This window comes from Symphalangus syndactylus, chromosome 14 (genome assembly GCF_028878055.3).
Source record: "Symphalangus syndactylus isolate Jambi chromosome 14, NHGRI_mSymSyn1-v2.1_pri, whole genome shotgun sequence".
NCBI lineage: Eukaryota > Metazoa > Chordata > Mammalia > Primates > Hylobatidae > Symphalangus > Symphalangus syndactylus.
The window spans coordinates 61,412,228-61,435,651 of record NC_072436.2 but is presented as its reverse complement, the minus strand read 5'-3'; the positions used below and the strand labels follow the sequence as shown (position 1 = coordinate 61,435,651).

At 54.5% G+C, this 23,424-nt stretch overlaps 1 protein-coding gene across 4 annotated transcripts in view; it reads left to right on the top strand.

Moving 5' to 3' along the window:
* Window positions 1-7,441: 7,441 nt before the first annotated feature.
* The window catches only part of MAP2K3 (mitogen-activated protein kinase kinase 3), a 38,884-nt gene continuing 22,901 nt past the window's right edge, over window positions 7,442-23,424 (top strand). Inside the window, exons 1-2 of one of the 4 annotated variants that reach the window (XM_055240727.2) lie at window positions 7,442-8,207; window positions 13,222-13,356. Coding sequence is in view for 3 of the 4 variants with exons in the window: in XM_055240725.2 (XP_055096700.2) it covers window positions 16,300-16,705 (406 nt within the window). In the remaining variant the exon portion in view is untranslated. Of the gene's footprint in view, window positions 8,208-13,221; window positions 13,357-16,052; window positions 16,706-19,097; window positions 19,447-23,424 lie in introns of those variants that run through there. The other 3 variants (XM_055240724.2, XM_055240725.2, XM_063617786.1) reach the window with 3 other exon arrangements.

The window sequence follows — 23,424 nt, the reverse complement described above, 5'->3', positions numbered from 1 at the left end:
CTCCAGGGATGAGGAGTTAATGGGGTGACCCATGAGAAGGCTCCTGCCCTGCTGCCCTGCACACGGTCAGTTCTGTCACATATTCCTCTGTCCCTGCAGTCCCTGGAATCTCAGAATCTCCAGCGATTGCCATGGCCCCTGCCCCACTTGCTGCTATTTCCCTCCAGCCTCTGTATAGGTTTCTGCATGTCTCTTCCTGTCAGGGTTTGCCACTAGCCAGGCTTTGGCCCTGAGGGATGGCATAAACTAGTGGAATTTCAGGCAGCAAGAGGCAGAGCGACTGGGGAGATATATGGGACATTCTCACCCCTTGTCTGGAATGTCCTTTTTCCTACACTCCAATTGGCGAACTCCTATTTATCCTCTGAAGCTCAGGTTAAATATCCTCACTCTGAGAAGCTTTTCCCCATCCTCAGCCCAGGTTGGGTCAGGCACTACCCAGTGGCTCCCGCAGTCCCTCTGAGTGCCACCATTATGTGGGTGTGGGTTTTCTTGCTCCATTGCCTGAGAGGGCCTGGGTTTTGCTCATCCGCCTACCCATTTTAAAGAATGGGAAACTGAGACCAGCCTCTAATCATACAGCAAATGCAGGGCAGAGTCCTGAGGGCGAGAGTGCAGGCAAATCCCGGTCTCACCACAGACTCTGTTTCCTTGACCTTGGGCCCATCATGTCACCGCCTGAGCCTTAGTTTTCTTGTGTGTAACATGGTAGTAATGGCCCCAAATGCTCACCATTTTTTCCCTTCATTGAAAAGACTTCTCTGCTCCTCCCTCAGCTTTAATGAAGGATAATTTACATATAATAAAATGTAGCCATTTAAGTGCATGGTTTGATGATGTTTGACAAATGTAAACAGTTGTGTAACCACCACTACAATCATCATACATGATATTTCCTTTACTCCCAAGTTTCCCTCAGGCCCCTTTGCAGTTGACCCCCTCTGCACCCCAGTCCCTTGCCACTACTGATGGCTCTGTGCCACTATGGTTTTGCTTTTTCCAGAATGTCCTGTGAACGGAATCGTACTGTAGGCAGCATTTTGAATCTGGCTTTTTTTTCGGCGGAATGCATCTGAGCTCCATCTGCGCTGTGGCATGTTTTGGGAGTGCATTCCTTTCCTGTCACTGAGTAGTATTGCACTGATGGATATATACCATGTTTTGTTTATCCCTTTCCAAGTTCATAGACAGCTGAGTTCTTCCTAGGTTTTATCTATTATGGAAAAAGCTGTTACTAACATTTGTGTTCAGGTTCGTGTGTGTGTGCAAACACAGTTATTTCTCTTGGAAGTAAAATAGCTGAGTCCTAAGTAAGTGTATTTAACTTTACAAGAAACTGCCAAACTGTTTTCCAAAGTGATCCTACCATTTCACATTCCCACAGCAATGTATGAGAGTTCCAGTTTCTGCACATCCTCACCAATACTTGGAATTATCTTTTTTTGTTTTGAGACAGAGTCTCACTCTGTCACCCAGGCTGGAGTGCAGTGGCATGATCTCGGCTCACTGCAACCTCTGCCTCCTGGGTTCAAGCGATTCTCCTCCCTCAGCCTGCTGAGTAGCTGGGATTACAGGTGCGCACCCCCACGCTCGGCTAATTTTTGCATTTTTAGTAGAGACAGGGTTTCACCATGTTGGTCAGGCTGGTCTCGAACTCCTGATCTTGTGATCCACCCAAAGTGCTGGGATTATAGGCGTGAGCCACCGCACCCAGCCTGGAATTATCTTTAAAAATTTTTTTTTTTTTACTCTTTGTTTATCTATTTTTGAGAGAGGGTCTTGCTCTGTCACTCAGGCTGGAGGGTAGTGGCACAATTATGGCTCACTGCAGCCTCAAAATCCCAGGCTCAAGTGATCCTCCTGCCTCAGCCTCCTGAACAGCTGGGACCACACTTTGGTGCCATCACACCCAGATAATTTTTTTTTTTTTTTTTTTTTTTTGAGATGAAATCTTGCTCTGTCACCCAGGCTGCAGTACAATGGCATGATCTTGGCTCACTGCAACCTCTGCCTCCCGGGTTCAAGCGATTCTTCTGCCTCAGCCTCCGAGTAGCTGGGATTACAGGCGCCTGCCGCCATGCCCTGCTAATTTTTGTATTTTTAGTAGAGACGGGGTTTCACCATGTTGGCCAGGCTAGTTTCGATCTCCTGACCTCAAGTGATCCGCCCACCTCAGCTTCCCAAAGTGCTGGGATTACAGGCATGAGCCACCGTGCCCAGCCTTTACACCCAGCGAATTTTTTATTTTTTGTAGGGATTGGGTCTTGCTATGTTGCCCAGGCTGTGTCAGTCATTTTAATTTTCACCTTTCTAATAGGTGTGTAGTGGTTTCATTGTGATTTTAACTGCATCCCTCTGATGACTCCCAGGGTTGAGTCTCTTTCCAAATAAGCACATGGAAAGAGACTCCCCATCCATATGTCTTCCTTGGGAAGGTGTCTGTTCAGATCTTTAGCACGTTTTTCAGTCATTTAAATTTTCACCTTTGTAATAACTGTGTAAGGATTTCATTTTGGTTTTAACTGCACTCCGCTGGTGACTCCCCGGTTGAGTCTCTTTCCATGTGCTTATTTGCCATCCACATGTCTTTCCTGGGGAGGTGTCTGTTCAGATCTTCAGCACGTTTACGTTTATCTTTTTCCTTTTTCTTTTTTTTGAGATGGAGTTTCGCTCCGTCGCCCAGGCTGGAGTGCAGTGGCGCGATCTCCACTCACTGCAACCTCCGCCTCCCAGGTTCAAGTGATTCTTCTGCCTCAGCCTCCTGAGTAGCTGAGACTACAGGTGCGCACCACCATGCCTGACTAATTTTTGTATTTTTAGTAGAGACGGGGTTTCACCATGTTGGCCAGGCTGGTCTTGAACTCCTGACCTCATGATCCACCTGCCTCGGCCTCCCAAAGTGCTGGGAGTGAGCCACCGCGCCCGGCCATAGCACATTTTTCATTGTGTTCTTCTCTTACTATTGAGTTGTAGGAGTTGTTTGCATGCTCTGGGTGCAAGCCTCTGAGAAGTATTCTGCCAAGATCTTCTCTCAGGGTTGTTTTGAGCATTAAATGACATCATCAACACCCAACAGTGGGTGCTCTTATCATTATTATGATTACTACTATTATTTGTCACTTCATTTTGTCATTGTGGATACGATGATGTGTCTCTCCCAGCCCAGAACTGCCAGGAGCACCTGCCCATGGAGCTTCTTTTGTGCCCCATACCCACCAGTTGGGTCCCCTCCAGCAGGCCCCCCCGAAGGAGCCCCAGCTTCCACCAGAGCACCGGGATGTGCTCTGTGTGTTGTTTGGTGTTTATAATACTCATTTATCCAAACCAGCCAGCTGGTTTAGGCTGCTCGGCCGCACTGCTCATGGGAGGGGAGGCCTGGGAGGTGGCCTCCCCCTTCCTGGGCCTGTGGGAGAGACAACATCATAGCCCTCCCCATCACCTGGCCTGCACCCACAGCCCAGCATGCTGGGTGCCTGCAGGCATCTCCCATTCATTAGAGCCACACCATAGCACCCGGGTCTAGGTTCTGATTCCCATTTGCCAGATGAGACAACAGAGGCTCAAAGAGGCCACGTGGTTGCCGAGAGTCCCACGGCCCACAGGGTTGGCATTGAGATGTGATTGCAGGGTCTCTGGCTTTCATGTCATCACTTGCTCACATTCTCACTCAGCAAACCCTCATCCACTTCTCCTGCTGCCCGCCCAAGCGGGAGAGCAGCCAGAGGCAGGCAGCGACTGTTGAGCACCCAGCAGGTACGAAGCACCAGACTGCATAAATGATGTCACTCCAGGGAGGTGGCTGTTATTGTGTTATTGTCCCATTTTACAGACCAGGAAACAGGCTTAAAGAGACCTAGTGACTCACTCAATAAATTAGTGGCAGAGCAGGATTTGAACCTAGGCACACTGTTTCCTCAGCCTGAGTGCCTGACTGCTGGGCCAAACTGAATCCATGGTCTGTGTCCCTTCAGTGGGATGGGCCCCAATCTGGCCCATAGTTCTGGGAGCACACATGCTGTGTGTGTGCCCTCACCAATCATCACAAAGGTCCTCCAGGAGGCCCTGCCATTCCCACTCACCTTTGAAATCCTCTTTCCTTCCCCATTCAAGCTCATGTGGCTCCATCTCTGAACCTTGTTCCATGCAGGGCTGCTTCCTGCACCAGCTTCCCCACCCAAGCAGTTAGTAAGAACCAGAACTCCATCCGGAGGCTCACAGCAGCCCCTGAGGGAGACTGGCCAAGGGAAACTGGCCAAGGTGGCCCAGCCCTTCCAACTGCGAGAGGCCCCAAGGCCTGCAGGTGCCTTTCTCTTGCTCTGAATGACACTAGGAATCCAAAGATGTATCTGGCCTGGTCCTGCAGGCTCGAGGTCAGTACAGGGTTTGCAGGAACCCAGAAGAGCCAGTGGTAATTCCAGCTGAAGCATCGGGGAAGGCTGCCCAGGGGAGGTGGTGCTGGCATGTGGCCTAGAAAGATGACGTGGTCATCAGCCTATCAACTACACATTTCTCCACCAAGCTCTATCTCCTCTTCCCACATCCACTGCCCTGCCTGGTTTTATCTGTGTGATTGGCAGGCTCCCCAACCCTAATCTGGAGGAGACTCCAAGCCTCTCCATCACCCTGGCCTCCTCCCTCAGCCTCCTTCTACTGCCTACCTGCCACCACAGCCTCAGAATCTTTCTCAGGTCCCGTCCCCTCCTCACTAGAGGAAGAAGCCTCCACCAGGGGCCCTGCTGTAGGAAACATGCTGACAGACTGGGAAGTGTGGCAGGTGGCCCTGTGAATGGAAATGGTTCACATTAAATTCCAGGAGTCTGGAGGTTTTAGAGAATGGCTGCAAATTCTCTGTCATTCCTCCATTGAGAGGCAGGGTCTGTGTCTCCTCCCTTATATCTAAATGGGCTACTTCAACCCACAGAGTGAGGCAGAAGCGATGCTGGGAGGCTGCCTAAGCTACATCAGGCCACGCAGCTTCGTCTGGTTCTCTTGGGACACTCGTGCTCCATGCCTGTTGCCATGCTATGAGGAAGTCATAGGCAGAGGCTGGATGGAGGTGCTCCAGTCCAGTCAGGCAGGGCCAGAGTCCTCTTGGCCCGGGTGAGGAGGAGGTAAATATGCAGGTGAAGGAATCTGCACATGAATCCAGCCGAGGCTGGGACCTTACAGCACAGGGACAGGCCATCCCTACTGTGCCAGCTGTTTCATAACCCTGAGTTTAGGGTGGTTTGTGACACAGCAGGAGATAAGCAAAGAGGGGATTTTGTGACTTCCCCCAACCCTGGTCATCATTCCTTTCTCAACACATATCTGCTGGAACCCATGAGGGGATAGGGGCTGTGCAGGCAGTTCAAGATCATATCCTAGATCCACTGTTTTCTGTGTCCCTGTAAAACAGTGGGGGCAGGATTAGAATCAGGGTACATTTGATAGGACCCCCTGCACTACCCCCAAGCCACTGCACCCACCCTAGCCCCTGACAACATTTGAGTCTGGGGTCTCAGGTCACTAGATGGTGACATGTTCCTCCTGGCTCTGGCTTCCCATGAGGACCTCAATTTGGGTAATCCTGGAAGGCTGCATGGAAGAGGCAGGATTTGAGCTGTAATGAACAGGCAGAGTTGAAATAATTGTGATATTTTATTTATATTAAAATATTAACAATTATATTGATTGCATTAACATTAAAATACTATAAATTAAATATATCCTGAAAATAATACACACTTTTTGCAGAAATGTTTGACAGAAAGAGTGTAAAGAAAAAACAAAAACAAAACCATCTTTGTAATTTCAGTGTCCAGAAATAATCATGGTTGACGTGTTGGTGTATTTCCTACATTTCTACCATCCAACTCAGAACAGGCTGCAGCCTTCAGCAAACTTTCCCAGCTCAAACAGGGCAGAGACCAGCTGGCAGATGGGAGAGATCCCATTACCAGCAGAAGTGCCCATATTTGGGCCATGTGGCCTCCAAGGAGGGTGCCAGCTCAGTGCCCTCCATTCCCAGACAGGACTACTAAGGATCCCCAGCCCAAGGCTGCTCCTTCTCTGCCCTGCACCGAGTACTGCAGGGGCTCTCACAGCCGTTCCTCCTGCCTCAAGCCATTCACATCACTTGGGCAAGGTGGACTCCGCAACCTCCGCCTCTCGGATTCAAGCGTTTCTCCTGCCTCAGCCTCCCGAGTAGCTGTGAGTACAGACACACGCCACCACGCCTGGCTAATTTTTTGTATTTTTAGTAGAGACTAAGAAAACCATGGGTTTTGCCATGTTGGCCAGGCTGGTCTCGAACTTCTGACCTCAGGTGATCAGCCTGCCTCAGCCTCCCAAAGTCCTGGGATTAAAGGTGTGAGCCATCGTGCCCAGCCGACTTGCTCTGTTGTATAGGGGCAGACTTGAAGACGGTGCATCCTTCCTGCTGCAGACTGTTCTTGGCTCTCAAGTCCCCACGCACAAAAAATAACCTGCAGACTCAGGACAGTGTAAATCTATCCTCAGGAGGGCAAAGAAAGCCACTTCTCTAAGCACGCCGGGGGCATCCTGGCTGCCCGCCCAACAGATGTCTGGATCAGTCTGAATCCTGGGCACCCGGGAGAGGAAATGAATTCCCTTCATCAGCGGCCTCGAGCACCCAGCAGTCCTCCTCCACCCGGGGACAAATTCTTCTCTCCACCCAAGAATGTTGGAAATCCTTCGGATGGCAGTTTTCCAAGACCGACCGCTTGAATGTCCTCTCTACCCTCATAAAAGCAAGACCTGTTCCTTTCTGGGAAAGCATGGGGTGCATGACCGTCTTCAACCTTTAGCTGCTGCACCCGGGGGCACAGCTGACAGGAGAGGAGAAGCGGCCTCCTCTCTGCATGGGGATGTGGGGAGGCGCTCAGGGAGAGAAAACGAGGCCTTTACAGCACCGGTTTAATAGCCTCGGCCACGCAGCTACCCGCACAGATCTGAGGCTTGGCTTCGGGTCCGGCTCCACGCCTGCCCGATGTCCCCACGGTCCGCAGCCCTCGGGAGGCCCGGCCCTGGGGGCTGAGCTCTGACCTGGGACCGAAGGCCACACTCCCGGCCAGGAGGGCTCTGCCCGGGGCACATGCGCCCCATCCGCCGGCCCTGCGCTGACCCCGCCGCTCCACACCACCCCACTCGCGGCCGAAAAGCTGAAGGCAGCCGCACACTCGCGCGGCTGAAAAGCTGAAGGCAGCCGCACACCCCCGCAGCCCGCCCCGCAGCCCGCCCCGCAGCCCGCCCCGCAGCCCGCCCCGCAGCCCGCCCCGCAGCCCGCCCCGCAGCCCGCCCCGCAGCCCCGCGCGGTCATGTGAGCGAGCGCAGCCAATCAGAAGCTCGCCCTGGATGCCGTCCCGGGCTGGGGGGCGTGGCTGGGGCGTGGCCGGGCGGTACCCGCGGCCTCTACGCTGCAGCCTTTGCTTGCGCGGCTGTGTAGGTGGTTGTGGCGGGCCGGAGAGTGCCCGAGTGACTTAACATTCTCTACTGCATTTTTGAACTTCGACGACCTGGGTTGGCCTGCTCACTGTGTGTCCCTGCGCTCCTCTGCTTCTCTGCTCCTTCGGTCTTGTGTGCTGGGGACACGTGGGCCTTTCCAGTTCCCTGCAGCCACCTTCGGTCTGTAGGAAGGCAGTGGCGCAGGGAGCGGTGGGAGCCCGCGGCTGCAGGGCTCAAGGTGGAGACGGCGAAGCGGTCTGCCCCACCCGCCACCCCCACCCGCAAGATGCACATCGCCGGTGCAGCCCGGGTCCTGGCCCCGCAACAGACCCAGTCCCGCCGCGACTTGGCAGCAGCTCCTCTTCGGCCCTTTGAGCTCTTCCCTCCTTATTTCTCAGTCGCATGCTACAGTGCGATTCTTTTATTTATTTGCGATTTTAGACAGTATCCGCTGGCTCTCTACCATGGACACTCAGTGCGGATTTGGTTCTCTTAGGTATGAACCCTGTGCTTCGCCTCCTGTGAGCTCCAAGTCTCATTTCATCAATTTTGGGATGCATCAGTATTTGGTGCTTACAGTATTATGGTTATGTAAATATTGTTCCCAGCTGAGCTATGCAGTACATTGTGACATTTTCCATTTTGTGTTGTTTGTTTTCCTGGGAATTCATAATAGCCTGTTTTCTTCTTGCATCAACCTGGACACTCAGTGGATCCTTTCAAATCTGGACATGACCTTCGGTTCTGGGAAGCTGGAAGGCGTAAGTGCTGTTTTTACAAGCTCTGAACTCATCTTATTTCCGTCCCCACCTGCCCCTCCACTTCCAGAGGGACCTTGTGACTCCCAGGCGGTGTTTCTGGGGGGCCTCTGGCCTTGAATGGTTCCCTCGACATGCAGAATTTGGTTGCAGCTTCCTCCACCCTGCCTAGGTGATTACTATTAATTTTCCAGCTTCAAAAATTCTGTAGGCTGGACGCGGTGGCTCGCGTCTGTAATCCCAGCACTTTGGGAGCTGAATCAGGAAGATCGCTTGAGTCCAGGAATTCAAGACCACCCTGGGCAACGTGGCAAGACCTTGTCTCTACAAAAGAATTTAAAATTAGTGGGGTGTGGTGGCGCACGCCTGTGGGCCCAGCTACTCTGGAGCTTGAAGCGGGAGGATCACTTGAGTCCAGGAGGTTGAGGCTGCAGTGAGCAGAGATTACACCACTGCAATCCAGCCTGGGTGCCAGAGAGAGACCCTGTCTCCAAAAGAAAAGTTCTGTAGACTTTTTGCCCTTGTCATTGACTTTCTTTATAAGTTTGTGACTTTAACATTTTTCCTTATATTGTCCTCTTAGTGGGGTTTGGAGAGGGAAAAGAGAAAAATATCCTTGTTCGTTCCATGTTAGCTAGAAGTCCCTCTCATTCTCTCTGAGCATCTACTATGTGCCACACCCTATTTTAAGCCAGCCCTCATCCCCAGTTTCACATGGCTCTTTCTTGTCACCCAGGCCTGAGCAGAGAAGACACCTCCTCCAGGAAGGTCTCCCTGACTACCCAGTGCTTCTCTGCTACATCACTCAGCTCTACTTTGGTTCATAGCCCTTATGGCTATTTGAAATTATTTTATAGATTTATGTTCATCCATGCTGAATTTGCCTTATTTCTCAAGTTCCTCCAGAAGGCTTGCCCCATAAAGGCAGGAGGTTTTCACTGCCCCATGAAGGCAGGGACCTGTCTGTCTTGGTTTTCACTGTATCCTCAGTGCCTCCCATAATGTCAGGCAAAACCAGATGCTGAGGAAGCATGTGGAATGAATGAATGGGTTTGAGCGTGACACAACTTCAGTATTGCTTAAGAAAATGCTGATAGTGGTAGCCGGGCGCCGTGGCTCATGCCTGTAATCCCAGCACTTTGGGAGGCCGAGGTGGGTGGCTCACGAGGTCAGGAGTTCAAGACCAGACTGACCAACATGGTGAGACCCTGTCTCTACTAAAAATACAAAAATTAGCAGGGTGTCGTGGTGTGCGCCTGTGATCCCAGCTACTCGGGAGGCTGAGGCAGGAGGATTGCTTAAACCCGGGAGGCGGAGTTTGCAGTGAGCTGAGATTGCACCACTGCACTCCAGCCTAGGCAACAGAGTGAGACTCCATCTCAAAAAAAAAAAAAAAAAAGAAAAAGCTGATAATGGTCCAAGCTTACCGGGAACGAAAGACCCGGCCATGAAAGGGTGAGACACTCATCGTGGGAGGGACATAAGCCCAGGCTTGATGGCCGAAAAGGGACAGAAGCATTGATGGGAACGGACAGGGTGACCTCCAAGGCCTGGCTGAGACAACTCATTGGTTCACAGTTACTTGGCTACTTCCTGGCCTAGATTAGAAAACAGCTCTTTGAAGGCAGATACGCTGGATGCACCCGTGTTGTGGAGTCAGCCCCATTGGGACGCTTCTGCCTCTCTGCTTCCTGGTTGTGTGATCTTGCGGGCAAGTTGCTTCATCTCTGTGTCTGCAGTACTTTTCACCCATCATGGAGCAATAAGAACAGCCCTGTGGTCTTGGCATCTAGATAATGAAGCACAGGATTGAACTAAAAAGGCCGACACACAGTAGGCTGTTACAGTGATGGTCTGGGTTAAAAATCTGGTGTCATCCTTCCTGGTGGTGGAACCTGGGCAAGCGCTTGAAGGCTTGGGCTTCTGTTTCTTCATCTTTAAGATGAAAGTCTAACCACACCCACTTCCCTGGGGTGTGTGTCAGGTCACGAGGCCTGGCATGCAACAGGTGCCAGTAAATGCTGTCCCCTTGACTGCCCCCCTGCCTGCTGGGCAGAAAGTGCTACGTTTGAGAACCCTGGGCAGGGAGACACCATGCTGAGGCTCCTTGGACCCCTGGACTGGTGTTGGGGACAGCCACAGGGTTGTCTGTGCAACCCTGCAGGGAACCAGGCAGGCCAGACTCAACTGCTCTGTTAGAAGCAGAGCTGGCGGCAGAAAGCAGTGAAGGGAGCTCAAGGGAGTTTGTTTTGCTCCGAAGCAGGGTGTTGCAAAACACTTTAGTGGAAGTGTGGGCAGGAAAAGGCAGGGAAAACTGTCTCCATCTGACAGAACAGATTTCAAACAATAGCTCTGCCATTACTAGCAGTCTTGGATGCTTCTGGGCACCTCTCTGAGCCTCGACTTTCTCATCCGTTTAGTGGAGATGATGATAATACTAGACACCTCGTTGGGACATTGAAAACTTTCCTCCACTCTGCAAGTATTCACTGAGCACCTACTGTGTGCCGGGGACACTGCAGTGACCAAAGCAAAGGCATTGCCCCCATGCAGCTTGCATCACAGTGAGTCCATAAGATGCTGTGCTTAGAGGGACTAGCACATAGTAGGAGCTGTAAAAACAGGACTTGCTGTTTTGCTAGTGGAGCCAGTCACTTGTGTGAATTCATCTTTTGATATTTGAGAGTGATGATGATTTAAAGAAAGCAGGTGATCCTCCGTTGAGGTTTCCTTCTCTATATTTCGACTTCAGAACCAGCCCCTGAGTAAAAGATGCTTAGGAACCACATATTGCTGCCTCCAAGCTTCTCAAGTTTTCACTTTTCCACCACTACCAGCATGGCCTGATGCTGTTCTGGGGAGAACCAGTCGCAGGCCCTGCTTTCAAGCAGCAGGAGTCCGATGGGAGAGGCAGACAGGGGTGCAGCCACTGATGGGGCGGGTGAGCCAAGGTGACAGGGGCTGGGGCAGGGGCGCTGGGCAGAGCAGTGTCAGGCAGGGCCTCCTGTCCCACCTTCAGAATTGGGCCTCGAAGGAGCGGAGGGAATGTATCAGGTGGGAAGGCAGGGAAGGACATTCCTGGCCAAGGGAACAGCCTTTGCAAAGAAAAGTTCAAGGAGGAAAGCTTGAATTGAGAGTGGCTGGACTGGGGGATGTCTGGAGAAGTCACCAGGGGTTGGAGTGTTGGAAGTTCCCTGCCTAGGGAGCCAGGGCAGGACTTAGAACTTGGCCAGCCATGTTTGGGAAGGCTCTGGCTGCAGTGTGGAAGGCCTGCGGGCAGGAAGCACAGAGAAGAGAAGGCTGGATGGCCGTCAAAGCAGTGAGGGCAGTGGATCCTGCACTCCTAGGCACTCTAGAGCACTGCCCGGCCCCTGGTCACCAGAGGGCGCTGTGGGGCAGCAAGCAGTGGAGGCCCCAGCTGGTGGCAAGGCCATGCATATACCATGTGCACCGCTGTGCCTGTGGGTTGTGTCTGTGGACGTGCCCATGTGGTCCCTCCACGTGAACGTACACACTTGTGCATCCCCTTGTGTCATGTGTGTGTGCATGTGTATTTGGGGTGTGTGGACTTGTGCAGGTGTGAAGGGGCACGTGGGAGTGAGTACGTCCAAGGGGGTATATATAGGTGAGAACAGGGACTTCTCAGCTCCCACCACCAAGCCACATCCGTCTGCTTGTTACTCGCCTACAAGCCATCCATCTCAGGGCCCTTGCACAACTGTTCCCTCTGCCTGGAATGCTTTTTCCCCGGATCTCTTTGTGGGTCCTTCCCTTAAGTCCTTTGATCTCTGCTTATGTGGCACCTTCCAGGGAGGCTTTTCCTGACCTCCCTCCTTAAAATTATAGCCCCCATGTCCAGACACACACCCTGTCCCCTCCCCTACTTTCCCCCATAGCATTTGTCATAATTTTTTTTTTTTTTGAGACAGGGTCTTGCTGCCCGCCAGGCTGGAGTGCAGTGGCATAACCTTGGCTCACTGCAGCCTTGACCTCCTGGGTTCAAGTGATCCTCCCACCTCAGCCTCCTGAGTAGCATGCCACCATACCCAGCCAACTATTTTTTTTTTTTTTTTTTTTTGTAGAGACGAGGTTTTGCCATGTTGCCCAGGCTGGTCTCAAACTGCTGGGCTCAAACGATCCACCTGCCTCGGCCTCCCAAAGTGCTGGAACTATAGGTGTGAGCCACCATGCCTGGCCTCCCTTAATTTGACTTAGGCATTTTGCTTGTCTGGCTCACACACCAGGTCATACCTCCCCAGGGAGTTGTGTCCATCTTGTTCAATGTTGTGTTCTCAGTGCCAGTCACACAGTAAGTGCTCAATGAATATCTGTTGAATGAATGAAGGAGCTGCCCACATCCTGGGTTTGGGTCAGCCTCTCTTTTTTTTTCCCATCATCAATATTTATTGAGCATTTACAGTGTACTGGGCACAATAGAACATACAGAAAACATTGTCCCTGCTCTTGAGGAGCTTACATTTTAAAAGAAAAAATACACCTCTTTTAAAATGGCATTTTTGCTTGGTGTTTTCTGCAAAGTATTGAGGAAATATTTTGTAAAGTGAGCTTTGGGTATAACTTAGCCCCTTCATTATTTAGAGAATAGAGGAAGAAGAAAGAGGAAGGATTTTAAAGGCAGACAATGACAGACCATTCAGGATAGGTAGGGTTCTAAAGGGAGATAAACACAATCTCATCAACTAAGGAGAGATTTGCTGCAGTAAATAGGATGAGGGAAATAGTCTGTGGGATGCAAGCAAAGGAAGCAGGGTGCCTTAGACATTGATTGGAGCCAGAAAGATCATGCGGCCTTTTTCCAAGTACATGGCCACCAAGTAGGAATGGTTGGTGACAAGACAGAAGGCTAAAAAAGGAAGGTAATCTTGTGCACCTGACAGAAAGAACAAAGGATCAAAATCGAAGGCAGGCTATGAGTATCAAGAAATTCTTAAAAACCAAAAAGTGATTTGGAAGCACAAAACATAGTTAATGCTATTGAGTCAGCCTCTCTTTACAGCCCTCTGTCACCCCAGATCCTGCCCATCTCAGATCATGCTTGCATCCTGACTTTGGACACAATCCTTCCCATCCGGAGACTCAGTTTCCTGCATCTGCAGAGAGCGGGTTTGGGACGTTTCTCCTAGGAGTCAAGGTAAGAGGCAGCCTCTTGTGACCCATGTCAAACATTTATTCTGCTTTCTGCATGGTCATGGAGTTCCCCAACGTGACTGTGCCACTTACAGACAGAAAGAAATCAAGAGATGTCACTATAGCAAGCCAGCAAGAGACCTTTGTCTCTGATGGTCCTTGATGGTACTTCTTGAGCTGCAGTGGTGCAGCTGTGCATCCCAGTCTGGCCCTCACCTGGTCCTCATGTGTGGCCCTTTTTACATCTCTAACCCATTGCCTCTGCTGTTCCTTTCAGGGATGCTCTTCTTGCTTCTCTGCCTGGTAAGCTCCTACTGGTCCTTAAAGGTCCAGTCTCAAAATCACCTCCTCTGAGAGGCCTTCCCTGTCCCCACCCAGATGGAGATGGCTGCATCACCCAGGCACCCTCCTGGGACTTTTGCTCATGCACCTATTTATAGCATTCACATGGAGTTTTGTGATTCCTGGGCTGTTTATTGGGCTCCTGACTAATCCATAAACTCTTTGTATGCGAGGGCCTGTCTGAGTCATCTGGCCGCCAAGGAGGTTGGCACGGGACTGGAGTCACTTCACCCTGGTCTGTGGATGCTTTCCTCCTTCCTTTTTTCATTCCTCAAATATTTATCAGGCACCTACAATGTGCCTGGTTCTGCGCTGTGCATTGGGAACACAGCAGGGAATGAGGCTCAGATGGTCTGGAGGGAGAGCTGTGTTAAAAACTGAGTCAGTAACAAAGGCATCAGCAGCATGAGTGTTGTGCCTCAGTTTGGGGACCATGATGAAAAGGCCTCTGAGGGGTGTTCATTTAGGAGGTGGTCTGAGGGATGAGAGGGAACCAGCCCCAGGAGGCTTGAGTGGAGGAATGTTCTGGGCAGGAGCAGCAAGGGTGAAGCTCCTGCGGCAGGACCATCCCTGGCACATTTGAGGGGCAATACTAAGACTCTTGAACATCCCAAGGAGCAGAGCGCACAAGGCGGAGTGTGGGGGAGCAGAAGTCAAGGCCGTTGGCTGGTGCCTGAACCCAGAAAACTTGCCGGACTAGCCTTGCAGTTCTGGTAGAAAGGAAGCCGCTCCTGGATGCCCATTTTACAGATGGATAAGCGCAAGTCACCAGGGATGATATGGCAAGGATGGAGACAGCCCACAGTGTTTTCGAACTCACATTTCCTGGGCACCTAGTGAGTGCCAGGCCCTAGGCCAGGTGTTTCTACTCCTGAACTCATGAAATGCTTTCAGAAACCTTATTGTCCCCATGGGATAGGTAAACTGAGGCACAGAGCTGCTCAGTGACTTCTTTAAGGTCATCCAGCTAGTAAGTGGGGGAATTGGTATTGGAACCCATACCTATCTGAGCCCCAGACTCATGATTTTCCATCCCACTGCCTGGGAAGGGTGAACAGGAAACGCAGCAAGAGAATGGTGATGGCTGCAAGGCTTCCCTCTTATCTCATGTGGCTCCCCACTCTGTGCATGGGGCCCTGCATCATCCCCACTTTACACCTGGGCAAGCAGAGGTCAGGCCCGGCCTCAAGCGTTTCTAGCAGGTGGTGGAATCTGCTTCCCTCACGTGAGGTCCCTGACAGGGTAGACACTCATGTCTGCCTGGAGGCCAGGGGCTGACCCCTTGACCTTTGCCTGGTACATTCTGCCTTCACTAGCCCTGGCTTTACATCCAGAGTCATCTGATCCCAGCGCCAGATTGGTCAGCGGTTCCTGAAATCCCCCGAAGTTCCGTGTGGGAGCAGAGGGAGGACTGGCCCATCCAGCCATTATGCAGATGGGCAGACTGAGATCCTAGGAGGAGAGGAGAGAACCAAGGTCCAGGAGAGAGCCAGAATGGGGCCTCGGGGCTCGCGGGATAAAATGCACCGCATGCAGCCTCACTCCCTCTGAGACACAGTTTCCCCCTGTGTAGAACAGGGGCAGCAGTAACCAGCCACGAAAACTCCTCGTGCTGCCTCGTCACCGGGCATCGCTGAGCTCACCACCGACCCCGCGCCCTGGCCGGGCGCCTGGAGCGCGGGCGCGGGCGGACGTTTGCTGGCGCCAGGCCCTCAGTGCGCGTTAGCGAGCAGCGCCGGGAGATGGCTGTCACGGCCGCCCGCTCACAGATGCGTAGACTGAGGCTCAGGTGTCACCACCTGACCAAGGCTAGTTCCGCTACAAAGTTGCCGACTCGGATCTGAACCCGGGTCCAATTTACAGAAAAGGAAACTGAGGCCCAGAGACACCAGGGAGCTTGCTAGGCTGAGGCAGCTGCAGGTTCAGAGAGCCAGGAGGCAGCCCAGCAGCGCACTTTTAACCCCCGCCCACCTCGCCAGGCCCAGCCGTGCCACCTTTAGGGATCTCGGGTTTTTTCCAGACGACGCACCCAGGAGAACGCGCCCGCGCATCGCATCCGCCGGGGCTGCGGGTCTGGGGGTGCCGGGCTGGGCCTGGCGCCTGCAGGGAGCCGTGGGCTCAGTGGGTCCCGGGAGTGGGCGGGGCTTGCGTGTTGACGGGCAGCGCGAGGGGCGCGGCTTTAGTCCAGGGGGCGGAGCCTGACCGGACCTGGGTTTTTTTGGGCGGCGGGCAGGCTTGACAGAGAGCGGGAGGGGCCCGGATCCTGGGCCCACGGAGGGTGGGGCGTGTAATTGACAGGCAGGGACAGACCGGCGTCTGATAGGCAGGGGACGGGCCTTGGAAACGAAAGGACCAATCGGGCATGCAGGGGCGGGGCCTGAGTCAGCGCAGTTCGGCCGGGGTCTCCCCGGCGCTGCCCAGTCTGGTCCCGGCGCCGCCCGTCGCGGACTCGTCGTCGCTGCAGTCGCCGCCTCCGCCGCCGCCGCCGCCTCTGCTCCTCCGCCTGGCCCGGGCCGTCTGCCCGCAGCCATGAGCGTGCTCGGCCCCGGTGGAGCCCGCAGTCCTCTAGATTAGTCTCCACCGCCCTCCAGGACCCGCTTGCAGCATGGAGTCGCCTGCCTCGAGCCAGCCCGCCAGCATGCCCCAGTCCAAAGGTAGGCGCTCCCGGCCGGAACCTCGGCCTGACCCCGCGCCCAATCTGACGCCGGACTGCAAACCCCGACCTTTCTTTGGTCCCACCCTATCCTGTTCTCGACCTGGCAGCGGCGTCCGGTCCCGGAACCCCTTCCTGTTCGGGGTCCCGGGACCGGCCCCAGCCTGGGCTCTCACCTGGACCCCCAGGTTAGGCCTTGGGATTGCACTCAGGCCCGAGATCACCCAGGCTGGACCCAGACTAGGACTTTGTTCTGCTCACCCCATCCAAGTCAGGAGCCTCATTCTGACCTCATTTGGGCCTTATGGCTGCAGCCTGGACATGAACTCTCCCAGTCTTCTCCCTCAGCGGGACCCAGGTGAGATTCACGCTGGCCTTCACCTGGGTCCTTGGGCAGCACCCAGTCCCTTTTCCAGCTTCGGGTCCCAGGGCTGTATCCAGGCTGGGATTTGACTTGAGTCTCCATCTGGGCCCCAGAGTGCTCCTGTTGTTGCGGACCTCACTGTACCCCCTATGCGGGTGCTCTGGCTACACCCCAGCTCGGAACTCCCCGTCGTCCTCCTCTCCTCCAGCTCTTCTTATCCTTATAGGCCCTATGTTGCCCCTTCCCTGGCTGGCCTGCACCCTGTCCTGCAGCCCTGTGCTCCCAGGAACCTCCCTTGTCCTCCCACCCCTCCCTAAGGTACAGCCCCCTCTCTACCGGCTTCTCTCTGTCTTGAGTTGCAGGCTTCTCCCTGCACTTGGGGTTCTCACCCCATCTTATTCCTGTCCTGGCTGCCTGGGATCTGGGCCAGCCGCCAGGCTGGGGTGCTGGCTGTGCAAGGGATTTGCTCTTCTCCAAGTAGCTGGCCTTCCTGGAAATTTTTGTGAGGTGGCAGCAGCAGGATTTGTCATGCGGAGGGGGAAGGATGAGACTCGGAGGGCAAAAGGGGAATTTTTTTTTTTCAGGAAGAGGAAAGGATGTTTTTGGTGCGTCGGAGTTTCAGTAGGCTGGGTTGTGCGAGAGATTTCCAAACCGGACATAGCTGTAATGAATGGGCTGCCTCCTGGCTTTCTGAACCTGCAGCTGCTTCACCCCAGCAAGCTCCCTGGTGTCTCTGGGCCTCAGTTTCCTTTTTTGTAAATTAGAAGTAATCACACCTGCTTCTGTGGACGCGGGAGTGTGGTGTGGGGTGGTGAATACTAAAGAGCTCTGAGGCGTTCACTCAGCGTAGCACCTGGCGCAGAGCCGGTGCTCACCAGGGGACACTGGCTGCACACATCTCACTATTGTTTCCATTCTTCTTGCTTGAAAGGCCTCCACTGCTGGAAGTGCAGCCGCAGAGTGAGCAGGAGGAAGCACCTAGCAGCTGGCACCTAGTGGGCCCCTCATCGGGGGTCAGCCGCTCTTCTGTTCTGGAGGGTGCAGGCCAGTGGGAGCCCTATGGGGGCTTGGCCCCTGCTGCTGGCTGCTATGGTGGCTGGAGCCGGGTGGGCAGGATAATTATGCCTTACATAAGTGGGAGGCTGGATCCCTGACCATTGCCCAACCACTGTGAGTAACTCAGGAGGCACTCGACGGGGGAGGTGTCTGGGGAGGGACTTGCACTGCACAGACTTCGTGGAGCTTGGGAACCAGGAAATCAGACACTTCTCTACTCTGGAGAGCTCGGGGAAGGGTAGGAAGCACTGTTTGTTTTGGAGTCTTTTTAGCTCTCCAGGCAGAGAATGCCTCATCAAAATAAAAGTTCCAGTTGCAGAGTTGTGAAAGGAGAGGGGTCATAGATGTGGTGAGAACGCTGTGAGAGGGCCAAAATGAACTTCTAGATGTGGACCCAGGTCCTAGATGAGGTTGAGGGGGCTGGATGGAGGGTCAGGGACCTCCCTCAGGCCCAGGGCCCTGTTGTCTCTTTGGGGTCTGGGGAAGGATGTGGTGGCAGAGCCACAATGCCGTTCACCAAAAACCCTATGAGCTCCTTCTTTTTTTCCATGTGCCATGCATTTTCTCATTCCTCATAGCCCCATTTACAGATAAGGAAACTGAGGCATTAAGTGCCTTGCCTGAGGCCACACAGCTGTGACAGGTGGAGCTAAGGTTCCCCCTAGGACTGTGTTTCCACGGTGGCCTTCCCGGTGCTCTCCTATGTGCCCCTCCCATGCTGGATGCCTGAGCTGAGCTGGTGGGGTGCCCCCACCCCTGGCCTTGCTCAGAGCATGTGCGGTGGGCCTGTCCTCGTGGCCATGTCGGACCTAGAAGACAGACTGAGGCAGAGGTGATGCCTCTCCTGCGCACAGTGCTTTACACTGGGCCTGTTGCATACTCACTGCAAAATCCCACTCATTTGACAGATGCAGAACTCAGCTTGGATGGAGGAGTGGCCGGACTGCCCCCATAGGTGGAGATCTTCACCCCGTGCCCGCCCCATCGTGGGCACTGGGCCTCCCAGCACTGAGCCCTTCTCCACCTTCTCCAAGGAATTTGAACAAAGCAGGGAGTGGCTGGCGCTTGACCTTACTGGAGCTTTACCTTTGAGCTTCCTGCCTTGCAGCAGGTGCCCTGCCCTGTTCTCCATGCCATGGGCCTGGGGAGTTTTCTATGAGTGTGTGAGGCCCTCAGGCCCACAGCTCTGCTGGTTTTCCCCTGGCCTCCTTGCCCACATGGCCATCTCTGGCTGGAGTCAGATGCCAAGTGGCCGGTGCTGGGGCCAGTGGGTGGGGGCGTGTGTGCAAGCCACATTTGTCCTTGGAGGGTACCACACGTGTCCTATTGTCGTTCAGAACATGGGTTCTGCCCCTTCTGCCCTAAGAGTGCCACCTGTGGGGGCACTTCATGGCTAATCTTCACACAGCTTGGACTGTGGCAGTAGGACTCCTGACTGCCCGATGGTGACACTGAGGTTTCATGGAGCACTGTTGCATCCTAGCCTTGCCTGCTGTGGCCACCCCCCCAACCCCCGCCTGTCGGAAAGACTGGAGGTGGCACCTCGGGGACTTCCCCCACCCCTCTTGTGACGCACAGGAAACTCTCTGTCAGCCAACCCATGGCCCAGGGCCCAAAGGGAGCAAAGTTCTCAGTTGGTCTGTGTGAGGAGAAGGCCGGGGCAGCGGAGGCTTCCGGCGGTGAGTCAGTGGGCACTGGGTGCTGACTCACCCACTGGGCATGCCAGCCGGCTGCCTACAGCTTAAAGGGGCGATGCCTGCCAGCCTGGTGGGTGGGGAGGGGGTTACGTGTCCTGCAGGTGGCACCTAGCCCTGAGCTGGGGCACTGGAGGTGGCCCCTTCCTGGGCCTTGGACTGGGCTGGGAACCCCTGGGCAGGCCCTCAGTGCCCCACCCAGGAGCTTCCTCTATTAGGCAAGGGGCTCTTCTTCCTCTTGCTCACAGAGCAGGGGCAGGTGGCAGTGACTGTTTACCACCCTTGGCCCAGGGGACACCTCAGGTTCAGCTGTGCAGCTGGGACTCAGGAAGGGCGAGGAGCAGAGGTGGTGCGGGGTCGGCTGGGGTGGGACCCGGCCTGAGCTCCTGGAAGACGGTGATGTGGAGAGGCTAAGACCTCAGTTTCCAGAGCCTGACTGCCTGGGTTCAAACCCCAGCTCTGTCCCTTTTGCGATGTGACATGGGACAAGTTGCATCTGGTCCACTCTCTGCACTCTGTAAATGATTTCTGTCCCCTGGGCATGGCCCAGCTGTCAGAGGAGAAGCTTCCATTTCCTCATCTGCAGACTGAGAATGGGGACCCTGCTTGTCTGGATGTAGACAGTTCCATTCCATACTTGCTAAGTGTCAGACACGAGTCATAGTGAGACTGCCCTCTGCCCGCAGAGAACCCAGTCAAGGCATGCCTCTGCCAGGCAGGAAGCCGGGGGGCCTGGGCTCTGCTGGGATGGCCCTGGGTTCGAATCTTGGCTCCACTACTTCCTTAACCTGGGCAAGTCTTGTGCCCTCTCTAGCCCTCAGTCTCCTCTTCTGTAAAGTGGGAGTAAACATGCTCCCTTGCAGGATAGTGGTCGAGATTGAAGATAGCATTTGTTAAGTGAATGACACCTGTTATTATTTTATTATTGTTACTTTTGTGGGTGTAGTTCATTGGTAGGTGGATAAACAGTAACAGGGCCTCATGACGATGGGCTCGTAGGCGCTGTGACATGAGGCCTCTTGGCTGTAGGGTCCTTTCACGCAGGCCAGAATTTACCACGCTTTAGGGCCTCTTAACCCACTGGTCCCCAAGGTGGGGCTGGGGACTGCCCCTGGCCACCTGGGCCTCCCTTGGGAGGATGAGTGGGGAACAGAGAGCTGGGGCCTGCTCCTGCAGGCCTGCCCTGCCCCTGGCTTTGGCATGCAGCATTAACAGGACGGATGTGGGGAAGGTGGGGTGGGACTGGGAATTAGGACTCAGGCCCCTGGGCCAGCCCGGGAAGCAAGAGGGCCTGGGGTTGTGGTTCTAGGGGCTCGGTCCTGAGTCAGGGGTGTTGGGGGGTGGTGGGCCAAGCTGAGGGGAGCAACTGGGTGCCAGTGTCTCAGGAGGGGTCCCAGAGGAGGGCTGCTGGGCAGCAGCATGGAGGACACTGCATTGTTGCAGGGCCCCACGACTGATGCCCACATGCTGTCCACGCCTGCCCTTGGCTGTGCCTCCTGGTGCTGCCCACTTCCGTCAGGCCTGTCTGCCCAGTGGCTTCTACAGATGCCTCCCCGAAGCAGTGGCCCTGGAAACCTCAAACAGCCTCATGTCAGGGGCATGAAGGCCATACAGGGCCAGGGGAGGCAGAAGCAGCTTGTTGGGCCCCTTGTGGCTTCCAGATACCAAGCCTGACTGCAGCAGCTCCAGAGAGGGCCCCAGACTTTCTTCCCCTGACCCCAGTCCTGGGCACATGTCCTTGTCACCTCCCTGCCCTGCATTCCAGGGCCACCCTCCCTGGTTTCTCTGGGGAGGCCATGTCCAGCTGCCCCTCTCCCAGCTGGTCCCCTGCCCAGGGTGGCCGGCACCACCTCCTGCCATGCGGCCCATGGCCAGGATTGCACCTGGCTCTGCTGACACCTCCTGGCGGCTGTATCGAGTGCCCTGACTGTCCTTGCCTGCATCACTGTGCTGATGCCCCCAAGGGCTTCCAAGGCCCGTCCCAAGGTTTGCATGTGCCAGTGTGTGCGGTGATGCGGTGACAGGCCAGGGGGCTGCCTCACTGGGGCAGGGCTGCGAGGGGCTGTGGATACCAGCAGTGTGTTCAGACCTAATCAGGAGGTGTGTGGGGGCTGGGGCGCACTGCTGCCTGGGAGGGTTGCTTTGGCGGTGTCAGTTGGCAGCTGAGGCACACGTTGGAGGCCTGCCCAGGACGGCTCTGGGTATGGGGATGGAGACAGCTCCCATCCCCTTGTCATTCTGCTCTTGCCTGGCTTAGCCTTCTGGTCAACCCATAGCCTCCTGCCGTTGGCATGGCACACTGCATCCTGGATGGCTCGGGCAGACCCCAGGATGGTGCAGGCAGACACTCATTGGGAAAGTCTGCAGGGACTTCCAGGTGTCAGGGCTGGTTCTAGGCCAGCTCCCTACCTACCTCTCAGGGCTGCTGTTGAGGGTGAGTGAGACCTGGCAAGTCCAGGGAGCCCCTAGGTACCAGTAAGCGCTGAATTTGAACCTGATGTCTGTGCTAGCCTTTCCATCACCAAGAACCCCGTTTTTGGTATCTCATCATCAACCCCATGCTTTGTAAGATTTTAATAGTAATGATAAATCCCAGCCTTTGGGAGGCCAAGACAGGAGGATCATTTGAGGGCAGGAGTTCACAACCAGCCTGGGCAACATAGGGAGAGCTCATCTCTACAAAAAACATAAAAAGTTAGCTGGGCATGGTGGCACACGTCTGTAGTCCCAGCTACTCAGGAGGCAGAGGTGGGAGCATCGTTTGTGCCTGGGAGGTTGAGGCTGCAATGAATGCCACAGCACTCCAGCCTGGGTGACAGAGTGAGACCCTGTCTCTTAAAAAAAAATAGAAGTAGGCCAGGTGCGGTGGCTCATGCCTGTAATCCCAGCACTTTGGGAGGCCGAGGCGGGTGGATCACGAGATCAGGAGCTCGAGACCATCCTGGCTAACATGGTAAAACCCCGTCTCTACTAAAAACACACAAAAAATTAGCTGGGCATGGTGGCGGGTGTCTGTAGTCCCAGCTACTCGAGAGGCTGAGGCAGGAGAATGGCGTGAACCTGGGAGGCGGAGCTTGCAGTGAGCCGAGATCGCGCTACTGCACTCCAGCCTGGGCAATACAGTGAGAATTGTCTCAAAAACAAATACAATACAATACAATACAATACAATACAATAAAAGAAGTAGTGATAACAGTGAAGCACAGATGGCATTTGTTCAGGTTTGTTTTCCGTTCTGCAGGAGCAGAAGCACTGGCCTGTCAACAGTGCAGGTGGCCGGGAATGGCCTTGCTGACCTCGAGCCAGGCCCACGTGGGGACATTTGGAGCACAGCCCACGATCCTAGTGCAAGGAATGTCCCATTCTTCTGATGCTCTGGGAGGGCTGAGCATCACTTGTGGGTCCCCCTGCCCTGTCATGGCCTCTTAAAGCCTGAGCATGGGGCCTGCCCCACAATGTGGGAGCCTGGGGCCAGAGTCCCACCGATCTGACCCGTTTTGTGCCGGGGATTTTGTGAGCATGGACTTGTTTAGTCTTCACGGCTACCCAGCAACCTAGGTGTGTTGTCATCACCCCCATCTTAGGAGTGAGTAAACCGAGGCCTGGTGGGACAGTGACCTGCTCAAGGTCACGAAGGACTGTCCTGGGAGCATGGCTTTGTCTTTACAACTCCAGGCCCTTGCTCATCCTTTCGCAGAGGTCATGGCCCCTTCACCTGTTCATAGAATGTCAAGGGAGGAAACCGAGGCTTGCACAGAGAGGGAGTGCGGCTCGCCCCCAGGCTGGCACGGGCCGACGCTGTGGTGGTTGCTCCACTGAGGTGCGGGGAAGGCAGGAGCTGGGACCCAGGCTAGGGGCCTGACTCTGCTGCTGCCCTGGTGCGTCACCTCAGGCATGTCCTGGGGCCCCTGGTGTCAGCATCTGCACTGGACAGTCTCTGGGGCACCCTGCAGCCCAAGCAGC